The 17,211-nt window shown below is 39.7% G+C and overlaps 1 protein-coding gene across 1 annotated transcript in view; it reads right to left on the reverse strand.

Moving 5' to 3' along the window:
* Positions 1-1,935: 1,935 nt before the first annotated feature.
* The window catches only part of asap2a (ArfGAP with SH3 domain, ankyrin repeat and PH domain 2a), a 117,320-nt gene continuing 102,044 nt past the window's right edge, over positions 1,936-17,211 (reverse strand). The window contains exons 13-28 of the mRNA XM_063006704.1: positions 17,065-17,113; positions 16,757-16,923; positions 15,074-15,207; positions 14,320-14,414; positions 13,315-13,504; positions 11,246-11,331; positions 10,956-11,071; positions 9,480-9,547; positions 9,279-9,386; positions 7,862-8,081; positions 7,075-7,221; positions 6,340-6,442; positions 5,647-5,720; positions 5,443-5,519; positions 3,806-3,925; positions 1,936-2,019 (exon numbers count right to left, since the gene is read on the reverse strand). Coding sequence (XP_062862774.1) covers positions 1,945-2,019; positions 3,806-3,925; positions 5,443-5,519; positions 5,647-5,720; positions 6,340-6,442; positions 7,075-7,221; positions 7,862-8,081; positions 9,279-9,386; positions 9,480-9,547; positions 10,956-11,071; positions 11,246-11,331; positions 13,315-13,504; positions 14,320-14,414; positions 15,074-15,207; positions 16,757-16,923; positions 17,065-17,113 — 1,829 coding nt within the window. The 3' untranslated portion in view covers positions 1,936-1,944. The remainder of the gene's footprint in view (positions 2,020-3,805; positions 3,926-5,442; positions 5,520-5,646; positions 5,721-6,339; positions 6,443-7,074; positions 7,222-7,861; positions 8,082-9,278; positions 9,387-9,479; positions 9,548-10,955; positions 11,072-11,245; positions 11,332-13,314; positions 13,505-14,319; positions 14,415-15,073; positions 15,208-16,756; positions 16,924-17,064; positions 17,114-17,211) is intronic.

Consider the following 17,211-nt stretch of genomic DNA (forward strand, 5'->3'; position numbering starts at 1 on the left):
CTTTTTTGATTAAATATTATATCACATTCCATAGAGTTGCTCTGCAACTAAGTCAAAACTTCATCACACATAATATGACATCAAGCTTCACTTCTTAGTGGGATGGGGGATTAGAACTGCACCATTATCTCCCCAACTTTCCCACAAATAGAGTATACATTGAAAAAAAAAAAAACAGTTGCCCTTCTACATATCTTAAAATCTGGGCAGACATTATTGACCTAATATTAGTCTAAAGAATTTAAAACTTGAGATTAATAGAGATGATGGCCATTATACCATAAAGCTAAAACACTGTCCTCATGAGGCTACGATTTTCACTGTATGACAAAGGGGAACATAACTTTAATGTACTGAACATTAGTTTACATGGGCATTCTGTGCAGATGTGTCAGAATGGCATATTGCAGGTTTGTTGTGGGTGGTTCTGAAAGCAAATGAGTTTTCCAGTGACGTGAGTAAATATTGTCTCAAACCGATCTGCTCTACATACTAAATAGATCCATGCAATTTATAGTTAATGGCCTTGTTTAAAGGCAAAAAAGTTGGATCTGAACCAGTGATTTTACAATACCTAGTCCAGTACTACTGTGCTACCTCTGTCCTTAAAAGTATATTTCAGGTTTATTAGTAACAGTAAGTACTACTAACCTTCATTATTTGAACAATTTCACAGTTAATGACTTTTGAAGCTGCTGTGGCCAAGACATACGTCTGAAAAAGAACAGCATTAAATTATTCTTCCTTATATAAGAATAATAATAATAAAAAAGATATTTACGTCAATAAAAAAAGCCATAAAACTTGCCAAATGTAAAAAAAACAAAATATATACTGGTTTATTGTCCAAGCACTTACATTCAATTGGTCTTTTTTGCTTGAAAAAAAAGAACTTTTGGGCTAAACTGTTTAGCTCTGGATACCAGTTTACAACCGTTTCTTTTTCAAGATTTTATATTATAATTTCTTTTATATCTTGCTTACCAATTATAACTTTTGCAAACCATAATGTGGCAAAGCAGAATTTTGCATCATAAAATTAATAGCAAATGTTGTGTTACTGGCAGATGCCAGAAACATCCTTGTGAACCCAGTTATAACTGGTTAACTCTGCTATCCAGACCTAAGTCAAGCAGGGGTTAAAACAAACTATAGTCTATTAAAGCAGATCAAAAAACAGATCTGAATCATTCAGTGAACAATCACGATCATCATAATCTGTAGTTCCTTTCCCCTTTAACAGTAGAATGTTTTGTTTGTCTTTGAAATCTGTGAAACACAGTTTTCTTCATATACATCTCCATTATACAAATACAGCAGGGCAGCAGCTCTCCCAGGTATGAGCAATGGAAGATCTATTTATACAGTCTGAAATGGGACAGCACGAGAGGAAATGGGGACAGTGGGAGTCCCAAGGGGAGACAAACTAAACTTTCCTGCAGCAGGGTTCTTTAAAGCCAAACTGCTAGATTTTCGCCTGCTTCTCCTCTTGTCCATCCACTTCGGTCATGCCGGGTATGGAATGTAAATGAGTAAAGTTGCATCTTCAGTGATATGTAGGTAAAGATGGTAAAAATTACATAAATTAACAGTTCCACTGTGTGCACACAATCCTTGGCTATACATGGTCCAATATTCATCTTTTTCCTTTTCAGAACGGCAAGAATCTAAAAGTGCATCTACTTCATAAACACTGCAGATTGCACTTTCACAATCTTTTAAGAATCTAGGAGCTACTAGGTGTTAGAACAATTGACAAGAAACATCAACTGCTACTGGACAAGTCACTCTAATACCTAGCCCCGGTGCTGGCTGGTGAAAGTCAGTGTAGACATGAGCTCCATGATAACGATGAACAGGTAGATGATGATGTTTAGTGAGCACATGTGGATTCAAGCTGGCAGGAAGGACTTCTGCTCAGCCTGAATTTATTATCGGTGACTGTCAGTCTGCTATGAAGTGTACAAATGTGACAGGGAAGGCTCCTCTCCTCATCGGTTCTCCTTCTATATGGCCCAGCTAGAAGAAAACAACAAACAGTAAGTCATTATCAGTTGCGTTTTAAAGTGTGCTTTAAATATACCTTATACTATTGTATTGTATATTATTATGTCGGGCAGTTGTAGCCTAGTGGTTAAGGTACTGGACTAGTAATCGAAAGGCCACTGGTTCAAGCCCCACAACTGCCAAGTTTCCACTGTTGGGCTCTTAAGCAAGGCCCTTAACCCTCTATTGCTTAGACAATATACTATCACAGTACTGTTGGTTGCTTTGAATAAAGGGTCTGCTAAATGTTGAAAATGTAAATGTGAATATGCCCGCAGATCATATACTGGGCAGCTGTGGGGGGTAGTATCATGGAAACTTAATTTTAGTGGAAATATACACCGTTCAGGTATAACATTATGACCACCTTCTTATCATTGTGTTGGTCCCCCTTTCGCTGCCAAAACAGCCCTGCAACTGTGCTGCACTGTGTATTTTGACACCTTTCTATCAGAACCAGCATTAACTTCTTCACCAATCTGAGCTACAGTAGCTCGTCTGTAGGATCGGACCATACGGGCCAGCCTTCGCTCCCCACGTGCATCAATGAGCCCTGACCACTGCAGACCGGGAACAACCCACAAGAGCTGCAGTTGTGGAGATGCTCTGACTCAGTCGTCTAGCCATCACAATTTGGCCCTTGTCAAACTCGTTTAAATCCTTATGCTTGCCCATTTTTCCTGCTTCTAACACATCAGCTTCGAGGATAAAATGTTCACTTGCTGCCTAATAAATCCCACCCACTAACAGGTGCTAAGATAAAGAGATAATCAGTGTTATTCACTTCACCTGTCAGTGGTCATAATGTTATTCCTGGTCGGCGTATGGTCATAAAAACTTGGGTAAATGTTGCAGATTTAAAACTAGAACCATTATACTTTAACAATGAAGATCTGACGAATTCTTAAGCTGAAAAAAGTTTTAAATCGATACAAGTCATTCTAGTTACTTACATACGAAAATTATTTGACAGTTTGATACACATAACACATATCTCTAAAAAAAGAAGTTTCATTTTTAAATGTACGAGCTACCAAGATTAAGTGTTTAATTCGCAAATACAGGGGGTTCCTTGGTGGCACAGTGCTTAATTTTGAAAGTCCGCTACCACTGGGATCCAGGGTTAGAGATGAGGTTGCAAAATGCTGGACTGTTTCTTTAAATAGTGGATCATTTTCTTTACATTTAAATAGAAAAATAAAAGTGCTTGGCGTACCACGGTAACACTGTTGATCTGAAAACACCCACTTCTGGATTATTATTTTTATTTAAAATGAACTATAATTGCTTAATAATGCAATCCTTTATTAAAGGAAAAAGGCTTATATGCTTCCAAATGTGGTCAAGAGTTTTATGGCATTTCCTGTGGAAGAAACTGAACTTTTTGTTCATTTCCTGTACAGAACATGTGCACAGCTTGACTTTCTTATAAACAACAAACAAGTACACATGTTCTCAAAAAACCCTCTAAGCACATCTGTAATGAAATAGCACTGACTCTGTGAGGGTGGAAGATGATGATGAGGATGATGATTTGCCTGTAATGTTGATGAGGCTCTGAGGAGGATTAAATGATTAATGATTTAACACATCCAGTGGGGAAAAGCAAGCAGCAGCTGCTCTAGATTCCCACAACAGGAATGAGGCCGACACATGTGTCCAGGCAGCCATGGCAACAAGATGTTGTCCCTTTCTCTTGCTTCTTGTTCCTGTTCCTGACCTTAGTCATTCTTCCTGCTTTATTCTTTTACACACTCACCCACCACTCCTGATCCTCCTCCCCGTCCACCACGATCACCTCGCCCTCTGTGAACGTCAGCTCATCCGGGTTATCGGCCATGCAGTTGTAGATGGCCTTCACCCTCTTTGGCCTTTGCTTCTAATACACAAGACATACAGAACAGATGTAAGATACACACATCTACTTTGTGTTTGAAATATAGGTGAAGAAAAAACAATGTTTGTTTATTAGGATTTTAACATCATTTTACACACTTTGGTTACATTCATGACAGAAACGGTAGTTACTCATTACACAAGTCTTAATGTCAAACACAGTCATAGACAATTTAGTGTCTCCAATTCACCTCACTTTCATGTCTTTGGACTGTGGGAGGAAACCGGAGCACCAGGAGAGAAACCCACATAGACATGGGGAGAACATGCAAACTCCACACAGAAAGGACCCGGATCGCCCCACCTGGGGATCGAACCCAGAACCTTCTTGCTACCCACTGAGCCACTGTGCCCGCGAAAAAACAATGAAAAAGGGAATTGAGATGTATCTCAGAGTGTGTTTTTTAAGATTCTGAATGTATACACAAATCTCATATTTTTGAAGCAGCTGAATGAACAGAATTAGAAATCATTATGGAAGAAGTATTAATGTTACTGAAAAGAACAATTTGTGCTCACACCAATAAGAAGGGGTGTCCCATATTGTGTTATCTATTTACATCGATCAATCAGTAGATATAGATAAAGTATATAGATATAGACCCACTGTGACCTAGATAAGAATAACATTTTTATATTGGTTCAAACTGGTACTTATTGGTACAGTGGTACCTTGTAACTAGAAACTTAAATTTATGTTAAATTTGTACCCTTAAACTCTGCGTTTCCCTCAAACCTGATGCGTGTGCGACTGCCGTTTTGTTCAGCGCTTGGCTTGAGTGGTGCAGTGAAACATCATCAAAGTGTGAATATGAGATGAATCTGCTTTTGCGTGGAATAACCATTAAATTCACTCTGAAAGCGTCCACATGTATCTGTGTTTAGCTGGATTTTCCTCCTGTTTCCTATTTAAACTTGTGTTATAGCTCGGTTATAGTTACTGAACAGAATACGGTATTCCAAAATCAAGCATCTCCACGATTAAGAAGCATAAGGAAACAATTAAGAAGTAAAGATAATGTTTTTTGTTTTAACCTGTTTTTAATTGTATTTCAGTGTTTTTTATATTATATTTGTTATTTTCAGTGCATAAGTGTCAAAATAACCCCATTATTGTACATTAGTCTAAAATATATGCAATTCTATGGGACCATGGAACACATTAACAGGTTTCCCATACATCCTTATGGGAGAAAAATACCTTAAAACTTTTAAACCCAACGCCACTCCATGTCCACACTTATCCCACCCAGTATTCAATAAAAATTACTTTATTTACTAGAATCACTGTCATATAATATCATATAATGATAATCATGTAGGGCAGTTGTAGCCTAGTGGTTAAGGTACTGGACTAGCAATCCAAAGGTCGTACACTATTGTTCTGTGTCTGTAATTAAATCAGCTTACATTTTTGATGGAGTTATCTAGTTCGCACATGGCAGATCCTAGGTAAATAATGCCTTGCTGATTCAGGCATTTCCTTCCAATGAAACTTACCGAATATGCTTTCCTTGATAAGTGGCCAGGAGTTGAGGACTGACCACTTCTCTGAGGGCATCCAGGAACTTCCTTAGCTGATGACCAAAACAAAGGATATGATAACGGTTAACACCCACCGCATACACACACACAAAATTTCCATTTCTCTAGGCTTTAAAGCTGTTTATTCAATCATCCTTTAATGCATGGCTATAGACTTACAGATCAAGTTGTTTCTTTGACATCTACCTGGTCTCTCTGCTAGATCTGGCAGCATCGAAGGGCTTTTGTCCAAGCTGTAAACATCAAATAGAAAATCTCCTTTAGTGCTTCATTTTACAGATCCTTTCTCTAGAGGACTATAATGGCAGAATAGCGACAGTTAGTTTTGCTATGGGGTATATGCAACTTTTTGGCACTACATATGGTCAAACTGACCTCATTGGTGGAACACTCGCTGTGGATATGATTATGTCCCGAAAAGCAAATGCGACTACTATGTCTGCTATGTCAGTAGCAGTTAGAAAAAGCCAAGATATATAACATGCATGTCCTAGGTACATAGGATGTGTGAATTTGTCTTTTTTTAATTTCCACCCTTTATCTCCCAATGTAGTCATTTCCAATTCCCCATTGTGAATCCACTGGCATTTGAACAACCATTGATCTGAATGAGGCGAGTCGTCATGAACATATCCAGTCTGCGGCCACTTCTCATCACCTACCAGTGTTTGGTTCCCACAGCCACAGTAGGAAGAGACCCCATCCGACCTTTCTTTCCTCAATCACGGCCAATCATGATCATTGTGGATGACCGACCTGGTCGATGGCTGTGCTGCATTCCTAGCACCCTAGATGCTTATTTCTGTTTATCTGCTAATCCTAACTTTAGATCTGATTTTTTAAGGTTCTGACCTTGCAATGGGTGTCCTGGTTATGCTCTGGCTTTGAGACACTGGTGCCGTTTTACTCATGTTGGCTGTCTTGGCTGCAGAAGGTGGCGCTGTCGGCACTACAACTGCACAGATAACACAGGGTTACAAATGCAGGGTTACAAAATACAAAGCATATGTATATATGTTATCAACTGCTAGTAAATTAGCACAAATCTGTCACTGGTACACATGAGTGTAATCTGCTTGTGCTCACCAAGCTGCTTGCTATTTATGAGCTACATAGTAAGAAAGTCGCATCATCAGCTAGCCTACAGTTAAAGGAACCACAGTTACAGAAACAGAGGTAGCGTTAACACCCGCTTGTATTGAAGAATACAAGCTTCTTTTGCAGCATGGTTTGGTGTCTAGCTAGTTACCTTTTTAAAACAGCTAAGCCAGTATTGTATATTAAGTGGATGCTAATTTCCTTATTTTTTTAAAGATAAACAGCACATCATTAATGACCTATCCATGAAGCAATAAACAGCAAACCCAAATCTCTACTTGTAGGCACTTTCTGAAAAATAAACATGATCAATTCATACTGCTGCAAGCTCCTGTGCAATGTAAGTAAATTTACTACTGTGTAATAAAATTCAACCCACCCACCAATGTTTTACCCCTAACTGACCATCCAGAAGAATGTAAACATTTAAATATCATTGTTTAATGTTCAGAAGTACTTCATCTGTTACTTATTGCTGTACAGACTCACAGGAGGCGGAGGTGACTCTCATAGGTGGTATAGGTGGGTGCATGTTGGGTGGATCTGAGGAGGATCTCTGCCTGCCTGAGAGATCTATAGAGCCGGGTTTCCACGCTGATGAACCCTGATGAACTGCACTGAGAGCGGCCAACTGCCCTGCAACAGGAAAGAGATAAAAAATTGGTCTGATGATAGTCTTTCAGAACGATAAAAAAAAAAAAACCCTGCAGCCCTGAAGAGACAGCTTTTTGTTCTTTCAGAGAAGAGGGGAAAGTCTGATAATGCACCTTTGTTCTTGGATCTAGCTTGGCTCCAGACAAGCGGTTCTCTTTTTTGGGCTTAATTACATTAAAGTCTGTAAGGACATGGCACAATGTGAGTCATATTAAAAGGATGGAGAGACTCCACACTGCACCCTGTAAAAGCTATGGATCTGAAAGCTGCGTATTTAATGCTGTTAATTAACAGTTTATCATGGGTAAATAACGAACATCACATGGCAATATTTAAAAAACAACCCAATGACTAATAACCGTTTATACTGGTGTATCAAACTGATTTGTAGAGCTTAACCTATTTAACAAAATGAAAGCTGATCATTGATCAACAACCTGTAAACAGCAACACAAACAACACATTCAAAACTTGAGCATGTGTGCTTTTATAAAAGTCACTGAGCTCCTCAGTCTGACGCAGTGTGTGGTTACGTACTTTTGGCATTAGTAGTTTACTGTACAAATATTACTGGTGGTGGTAGGAGGCCCTACAAAAACTTTGGCTCTTACTTATCTTTTACCTATATTTCTGGGAGGCAGTGGAGGAGCAGAGGTGGACAGCACAGTCCCAGTGGTTGGGCTGGTGTTAAGGATGGTCCCATATGTCTCATTGTTGACCAGGTTGGGGATGAAGGAGCGCTGCTGTTTTTCCTTGAAAGGACCCGCAGTACTGGGCTGCAGCACTGAACTGCCAGGAGTGTAGCAACTGACCGGTCTCTCGTCACGCCGCAGTGGACTGGGCTGCACATGTAAAGGTTACAGACAGATTCTTTACAAAGGTTCCTTCAAATCATGTGTATGTATATACTGTATGTGTAAAATGAAAAAAAAAAACACTCAGTAAGAAGCAGTTCAGCAAGAATAGACAGATTGATCTGAGCTGACAGGCAAGCTACAATAACTTAAATGCATGCCTGGTCTGATGAAACTGTATAAGTGCTTTTCAATCACCCCAATATTGCCCTGTACAGTGGACTACACAGGGAATTTTGACATCTTAAGTGAGATTTCAAAGCATAGGGAGTGAAAGCGTTCAGTTTGAACAGCAACAGTTAATCACTACACAGCAAGTTGACAGTAGAATTTACTGATTAATCATAGCGTGACAGGTTAAGACGGCTGCCGCATTATCAGACAGCAGCAAACAATACAAGCAGGATTATGTCGGACTAATATTTCAGTAATCTTTGCTGAAAACTAATCGGTAAGCTGAAACCGTCTTTCATCAACTTCAATCAATATGGTCACTAAATTTTAGAAGCACACAAATCAAAAAACGCTCGTTCATGTCAATTGTTGTACCGATTCTGCGATATGCCTGTGAAACGTGGAATGAGCCTACCAGCATGATACATAAATTAGAAGTTTATCACTGGCGCTGTCTCAGATTCTTACTACACCTTACATGGAGAGACCACGTATCTCATTAAGAACTGTTAAACAGAGCCAACGCCGAGAATCTTTGTGACATCATTGCACAGCGAAGATGGCGCTGGGCTGGTAATGTATACTGTACTGATAGAGACCAGCTCATGTCGCAATAGACTGAATACCCAAAGGTGGTAAAAGGGCCAGAGGGAAACCTGGTGGAATACCTTTCAGGGTAAATTAAGACAGAGGATTATGCAGAAACAGACTTAGTTCCTCTCATTTTGGCTGGAACACTGGTCAGCTGGTCAGTTCTCAGTTCTCTGCTAACAGAAGTGAAAAAGCATTCTAGCTGACTTACTTATAGTATAGCGATTGGACAATTGGACAGTGTTGAAAATGGTCAACACTGGAAAATCAGCAAGAAATGGTAGAATTTGTGTGAATTTGCAAATCAAAATCCTAAAAAGACTGAGACTGGTAGCGTTTGCATAATTTCACTTAAACGGAACAGTGCTTCCACAAAGCAAAAGCAGTCGGCTGCTATAGACCAGTTGAACAGACATGTACCTTCTCATCCAAATCTTCATCGCTCTCGTCCAGGTCTTCGTGCTGTAGCCGCCACTCGTATTCCACGTGCACGTGGGCGTTAAACTTGCCGGCCAGTGCCTGGTTTAACTGCACACAGATTACACATGACCGAATTACAATCCATCTATTAAGTGCTACGCTGAACCAGGTGCAGAAATAACTGTAGTCAACACAACTCACCAGCTCCTCACACTGCAGGTGTTTAAGTCTCCTAGCAATGTCCAATGGGGTTTCACCTGCCTCGTTAGCTGTAATTCATCCAGAAAAAATGTACATTTACATTTTCTACATTTAGCAGATGCTTTATTCAAAGCGACTTACAGTACTGTGAGAGTATATATTGTCTAAGCAATTGAGGGTTAAGGGCCTCGCTCAAGAGGCCAACAGTGGCAATCTGGCAGTGATGGGGCTTAACTCAGCCTTTCAGTCCAGTATTTTAACTGCTAGGCTGCAACTTGCAGTTTAGCGGTTGATTTAATGCAAAAGGAATTCATTCAAACATGTTTATAATCAACTTGTGATTAAGATGTACTGGATTCATGGTGTCTACACATGTGACCATGCAGGTTTGATTCCTTCATTTGTTCATTTAAATCCCATCTGAAAACACTAATTGCAAGGTGTGAATACAAGCTACAAAAGATGCTAATTTATTCTAGGTAGGGTGGCCAGCCGTCCGGTTTTAGGTCGGACAGTCCGGCTTTTCAGCTGCCAGTCCTCCATCCACGCAACGCTAGGACGGACACTGAAAAATCCTCCTTTTGGAGCGGACTGGTTTCATTTTTGATCAATATTATCTGTCATTGGCTCGGGTACACATCAAAACAAATGCTTTGTATTTCAATGGTTTAACAGCCTTATTTGACTGCTTATAGTGCTACCACTGGCCAATCGCAGAAGGTCCGCCCTCTAAATGCTAGTCTGTGATTGGGTGGTTGAATTTCGCTCGCTCTGGTCTGTATGCACCTCTAATAGAGTCAGTTAGTCAGTTCTCATGCTCAGGAACGCTGTGAAAATGCCAAAAAGTAAACTTTTGGAGGCAGCGAGGAACGGACTTAAATATCAAAAGTAGACACAACATTTAGTGAGTAAAACAGTAATTTGTTATAGAATTCTTGCTTAAATTGGTAAAAAACTCTGTTATATGGGTTATGGTTTTATTCTGTGTTGCAGTATCATGTCCCCCTGTTCCTGGTATGATGTCCTCCTTTTGGGTGTAAATGTCCTCCTTTTTGGGGTGTAATGTCCTCCTTTTTGTGGCTATGAATGTGGTATAATGTGATTATCGATCGTGGCGGCTCCTTTCACACACACTTTTTTTTTTTCACAAACTGTACATTTCATCCCCAAAACACAGCAAACACACTCACAAATAAAAAGGCATTCCAGTTCTGGATCAGCTCCTCTATAAACTAACTAGGGGATTCATTAGCACAATTCCCACATTCAACAGCACGATTGGTGCCAGCCATGAATCCCAACTCTTATCAGCACATCCAGCTCTCAAAACAGCTCTCTGCCAAGCAGCAAAATAATCCAAGAGCATGAAAGCAAATAAAACAAGACATCTGGGAAACCTTTATCAGACCCTTATTAGATTGAAAACATGTCCAATCATTTCAGGAAAGAAAAACAGAGCAAGCAGCTTATTCTTACCTATGTCTATGGAGGCCTTGCCTCTCAGGAGCAACTTGAGACACTCGCTGTTGTCCGTCAGGCAGCAGTAATGCAGCGCTGTGCTCCCCTTCACTGTCTGTTTATCCAGGTTCACGCTAAAAACATAAAACCAATTCTATTTAATGGACTACTGAGAGAGACAAACATTCTGATCGTCGTCGTTAATTAGACTACAGTGGTTTAGTCTGCACACGCCTACTGAATTAAACAAGATGCTTTTCTCCTTAACACTAGAATGACTACAGTTACGCTTTTTATGAGGTTCTTACCTGTTCTGGGTGAGGAAGTCGATGATGTGGAGTGAGGTTCTGTCCACCAGTCTAACAGCCAGGTGCAGAGCTGTCTCGCCTTGTTCCTGCAAAAAAAATAATACCTTACTTTAACCTAAAGGAAATCACTAGGGTCAGTGCCTGAGAAATCAGAGATCTTTTTGTCTCCAGTCTATAAAGTAATGATCAGGCATGCTGGGCACAAGGCAACCTAGTAGGCTGCTGTAAGTGGTCACCAGCTAAAACAGAAAAAGATATTCTTTTCCAATTAAATTTATATGGCCTGAATAAGGTCCCTTAGACCACCCTGTGTTTAAAAAGATTTTCTGGGACCCCATTATGATATACACAAGGTATTGTGTTCTTGCTCATAGGAAATCCAATGAATCCAGTATGAAGGTAAATATCTTTCTGATTTTGGTTTCCTTGTATCTGGTACTTTAGCGGGATCTGCATCAACAACTGAATCAGAATCTTTCATAGTCGCTGTCTGTTGACCTTTGCAGCACTTTTGTGGTGAGCAACTATGTGTCCAGTCTCAAAGACCCACAGTAGGCTATAGGCAAGGCAAGGCAAGGCAAGGCAAGTTTATTTGTATAGCACCTTTCATACACAGTGGCAATTCAAAGTGCTTTACATAAAGAAAAAAATTAATTAAAAGCATTAAAACATTCCTGAGATCTAGAACCTCAGAAAGACTTCTTGCAAACATTTAGTTACAATTAAGACAACATGAAATTCAAACAAGAGAGATAAAAAATTAAGAACATGAAAAATTAAAAGAAAATATTGTACAATATACCCTATAATTTGGGAAATACGAAATTAAAACAAAAGAGATAAGCAATTAAAACATGAAAACTAAAAGAAAATATAGTAAAATATACACTACAATTTAGAATGTACACTACTCTATAAAAAGAATTATTAAGAGCATGAAAAACTAAAAGAAATATGGTAAAATGAGGGTAATAGAAATTTTTTTTAGCTCAATCATAGGCACAAAATAAAAGAAAATGTTTTAACCTGGACTTAAACATTTCTACATTTAAGGAACATCTAATATCTCCTGGCAGTCTGTTCCAGTTATATGCAGCCCAACAGCTAAATGCTGCTTCACCGTGTTTAGTTTGGACTCTGGGCTCGACTAGCTGACCTGAGTCCATGGATCTAAGAGATCTACTGGGTTTATATTCTCTAAACATTTCTGAGATGTATTCTGGGCCGAACCCATTCATTGATTTATAGACCAGTAGCAGCACTTTAAATTCTATTCTGTAACTAATCGGAAGCCAGTGTAGAGATTTTAGAACTGGAGTGACATGAGTAAAAAATTTTACAGTTTAAAATAAATCAGTTTAAGCAGTTTAGGCAGTTTAAAATAGATCTACATTACATATGCCAATAGCCAATTGATTTCCCATCCCATTATGTGTGATTATTTTTTACTCATGTCAATTAAATGCAATGGGACCCCCCGCTAAGGCTTCCTAGGGTGCCTCGGCCCCCTGGTTGAGAACCACTGGCCTTAAAGTATGTGTACACCCATTTTAAATCTTGTAACTCAGGTGTAATAGTGCAAAATGCTTCTAACTTAGTGCCAACATTTTGTTGAAGACCCTTTATTATTTGAGCATGACTGTGTCCTTGTGCACAAAGTGAGCTCCACAAAAGAATGACTTGGTGAGGCTGGTGTGGAGGAAGTCTAGAGTCCTAATCTTAACCACAATAAACACCCTTGAAGCCAATTGGTACTTCTAATAAAAGTAAGGCGTTCTGACATCACAAATACAATTTTAACTGACTGATACAAATCGCCAAGGGCCCACTGCCCTTTCATCCTATGAAAAGCCTTTATAAAACAGTAGAGGCTGTAAAAGCCAAGGTCAGGCATGATTGCCAACTAGCTCAGGTGTTCACTTACTTTTAGTCATACAGTGTATATACAGTGTATTACAAATACCCAAACTGTAATAACACCTTCTTTGAGCCGGTCTATGACCCCCCCCCCTCATTTTTTCACCTATTTTTCTCATTGCCAATTCTCTTATTGCAGTTCTCAGACTTACATGTCCATTGGCCAGAGGAATGGGCTCCATAAGGTCAACTCCCTCAGCATAGACCTGGATGAGGGTGAAGATGTCTCGAGCTTTAACAGCATCACACAGAGTGCGCAGTCTGGATGAAGCGTCCGGGCATTTCTTCCGAGCAAAGCGCTTCTCTGTGTACTTCGCTGTGATGAAGTCTTTCCTGGCCTGCCTGAGAAACATAGAAGAGGAAATGTTAGTGTACAGGAACAAACCCTTTTAAAACAGCAATTGTACAGTGTACAGTGGAGACATGGAGGCATTAATAAACTGCAGAACGTGGTTCACAGCAGCGGAGTTTTCTTGAAGTACAGATAATCCCAGAATGTTCTTTTTTGATCAATTCTTTGTTGTTTTCTCTTGTCGCTGATGCCATCCCCGATCGAGGAGGTCCAGGGACAGCTGCCAATCGCTTCTTTTGAAAAGCCAGGGGTGGGGTCTTATGAAGCACAGTGAAGCGTGCAGCGAGCCATGCACTGGCACCCGTGCAGGCGCCTTGGTCAGTCAGCCGAGGCCGAACTTGCACCAGCAACAAAAAACCCTGTTTCAGCCTACAAACACACAGCCAATCATGTGTCTTTGTAGGCACCTGGCCAACTGATAGCAGAGCTGAGATCTCAGCGCTGGTGGCTGGCTGGTGTTTTACTGCTGTGCCACCCGAGCACCCTGTCCAGGATGTTCATTTCATGGGTGTTGCTATCTTTGATTCACAGATGCATTTTTCCAACACAAACACATTTTAGCCAATAGGATAAATTGGAATTGTCATGAGACTCAGTGCATCAGACTTAAGTTAAGTAGCTGATGACACCATGTGTCAAAGAAAAATTTGTGGCATAAAAACCATTTATTTAATTGACATTTAGTTTAAATGTGTTACAATAATTGACAGCCATGGCTAACAATAAAGCACAAAGAGACATGTACATAAATTAGTAAGCAGACAAAAGCACAGAAAGTTAAATAGAAATAGAAAGTATGACCTACATGTCACTGGCTGGATTTGGTTTGACCACATCTTCTGCATCCAGACCTGCCTCCATGATCTCGTTAAATCCTGCATTCCCCACGTTCTTGGCCAGCTGCAGGACACACCCATACACACAATGACAAACACATCAACACACCCTGAGTTGATGAAAACCCTTAAACTGAGGAATACAACCATTACAGTTAATTGGGTGGATTGTTGCTAAGTAATAAATTAGCACAACACCAGCTTTCTCTACATAGCACTGAGGGTAAGCTCTGCTCTCAGTTCAGATTAGATTAGAACGGTTAGCTTGGTTTTTTTTTACAACCGACAGCATTGATCGAATATACAGTATATTTACAGCATGTGGCCAAAAATAAGTGATCATTTTACCCTGAGCTTCAATTTCATAATGTGAATTAATATGGAAATGCCCCTGTTAGCTTAGCCAGTAGAACTGGAGTAGTGTCCCAGAGGATAGTGAGAACGCAAGCTCAGCAAGCAGGCATTTAAACAGGCATATTCCTCTTTCAATGTGACCAACAGCTGTATTATCTTCTGTATTAACACTAACGACATAACAAAGCATAAAATCATTAATGTGTAATGACTTGCTTTAGGACAGTTTAGGATGACCCAAAATAAAGAAATAAGGAGAGAAAAAAGGCTGCAAATGCATGTACAAAGAACGCTAGCGTCGATGTCTAGTGCTCATGATGTGGAGCGGCGGAACAGTTCGTTTCATATTAGCAAATATGAACCACCAACCAAGAGTTCAGAGGTGCTGAGGACATCCAGTGTGAGAGACTGGATCCTGGAGTAGTGCACACCAAGCTCACGGTGGATCCCAGAACATTCTATACAGGTCAGGATTCCCAGGTTAGTGGAAAGCCACGTAGGTCCTGAGGAAGTAAGAGGATTGTATTATTTAAAATAACAATTAGGTACTGTTAAAAATTTTAAATAATGTGAACCTCGGTACAATTATTGCTAGGGATGTAACGATACACTCTACCCACGATGTGCTGCGATTCACGATACTAGGTTCACGATATGATTTTTCCCCCAATTTTTTAAACAAAATTAAATTGAAGACAAATTATGACAAAGTTTCCTTTTATTATTTATCTTTTTAAAAAATAATAAAATACTGTATTTGTGCTTATCTTTTATTTATGTAAATAATGAATGCCCTTTTGTTTTTGAGGTAGGTACAAATGCATATGCTGCACATTTCCCTTTTTGTGTAAAAAAAAACCTGAAATGAAATAAACACATAAATAAATTTGGCTGGAAAATTCCAAACCTGCCAACCCTGTAGTGACGTCAACCAGGCGACGTGAATAGTGCCAGTGCCCTCTGCTGTTTAAAGTGAATATCGATTCATTATACATGTAAATCGATTTGAATCGTTACACATGTGAATCGATTTTTAACTGTCTTGTGGTGCATCGTTACATCCCTAGTGACAAGACAAAAGTCTAAAGCACCAGAGCCACCGTCTTAAAAGGTTTTAAGAGCAGACTAGACAGTCTCATTAAGATTCTGTGGCAGAACCCTTAACAGGCATTTAAAGCTTAAATGCCCACATTGATTTAATGTGGCCACATTAAAGCAACTATGCTAAAGAACAAAAGTGGGTCAAAATGCTACTACATCCATATAAAGGACTACAGGCTTCTACAGGCATAGAAGGCATTCGGTTGTATCGGTAAAGGTGTCATTACTATTTATTAATTGCTTTTAACATACTGTATTCAAACCCTGCTGCCAGGGTCCTCACTCATTCAAATCGTTCTGCTCATATCACTCCCATTCTTAGGCAACTACACTGGCTACCAGTTGCCTCTCGCATTAAATATAAAATAATCCTTACGACGTACAAATCTCTTCACGACCTTGCCCCTCTATATATCACGGATCTCATTATCCCGTACCGCCCATCTCGGTCTCTCAGATCCTCCGTTTCTGGTTTCTTGGCTGCTCCTAGAGTAAAACTAAAAACTGTTGGTGGCAGATCTTTCAGTTTTGCTGCCCCTCATCTCTGGAACTCTCTACCTCCATCTCTCCGTGACTGTCCATCTCTGTCCTCATTCAAATCTCAATTAAAATCTTATCTGTTCTCCCTGCATTTTTCCCCTAGATGTCCGTGATTCTTTGTTGTGTTACGCTATGATTGTAAAGCGTCCTTGGGTTCTTGAACGTATTATTATTATTAAACAATGTTGAACATCTTTTAAATGTTTAACACATGAAATCATTAAAAACCTGTGTTTCATGTTTTGTCATGGTCTTCTTGTCTTATATTCTGACAAATAATAGAATAATAGCACAATAACAGAGTAAATCAAACAGGGGCAAATACACCTTTGCTGTTTAAACTATGATCCAACTTTCCTGTTAATCCCTTCTCAATCGTTCTTCCTTCCAGTCCATTAAAACGTCTCTTACCGGGTGCACCGCAGTCACAGCAGACGTCATTGCCAGGCATGCGCTTGACCTCACCCAGGATGGCTTTGGTCAGCTCCTGAACGATGTTATTCTCGCCTACGTGCTGGTCACCTTTAAAGGCGTTGTTGAGTGCTTCCTCCTTGCTGTTTTGAAGTACTGAGATCCAGCTGAGACAGGTACAGGATGAGAGAGTGAGCACACAGGAAAGAGAGAGTAATTCCTTTTGAAGAAGGTAGGCTGAAGATCAGGAAGCAAAAGAAAAACTGTTAGAGGAGAGGGGTTTTCTTTTAAAGGGGTAACATACTTACATTTGGCATTCTGGCTCATCTTCTGCCTGGAAGTGATATGTCCTGTCATCTGTGAAGTTTAAGAGAAAGAAAATTAAAATAATAAACAAATGAAAAGAAAACCTTTAATAATGTACCCGACGTTGCCCAGAAATGTGTCATAATATT

This window comes from Trichomycterus rosablanca, chromosome 13 (genome assembly GCF_030014385.1).
Source record: "Trichomycterus rosablanca isolate fTriRos1 chromosome 13, fTriRos1.hap1, whole genome shotgun sequence".
Taxonomy (NCBI): Eukaryota; Metazoa; Chordata; class Actinopteri; order Siluriformes; family Trichomycteridae; genus Trichomycterus; species Trichomycterus rosablanca.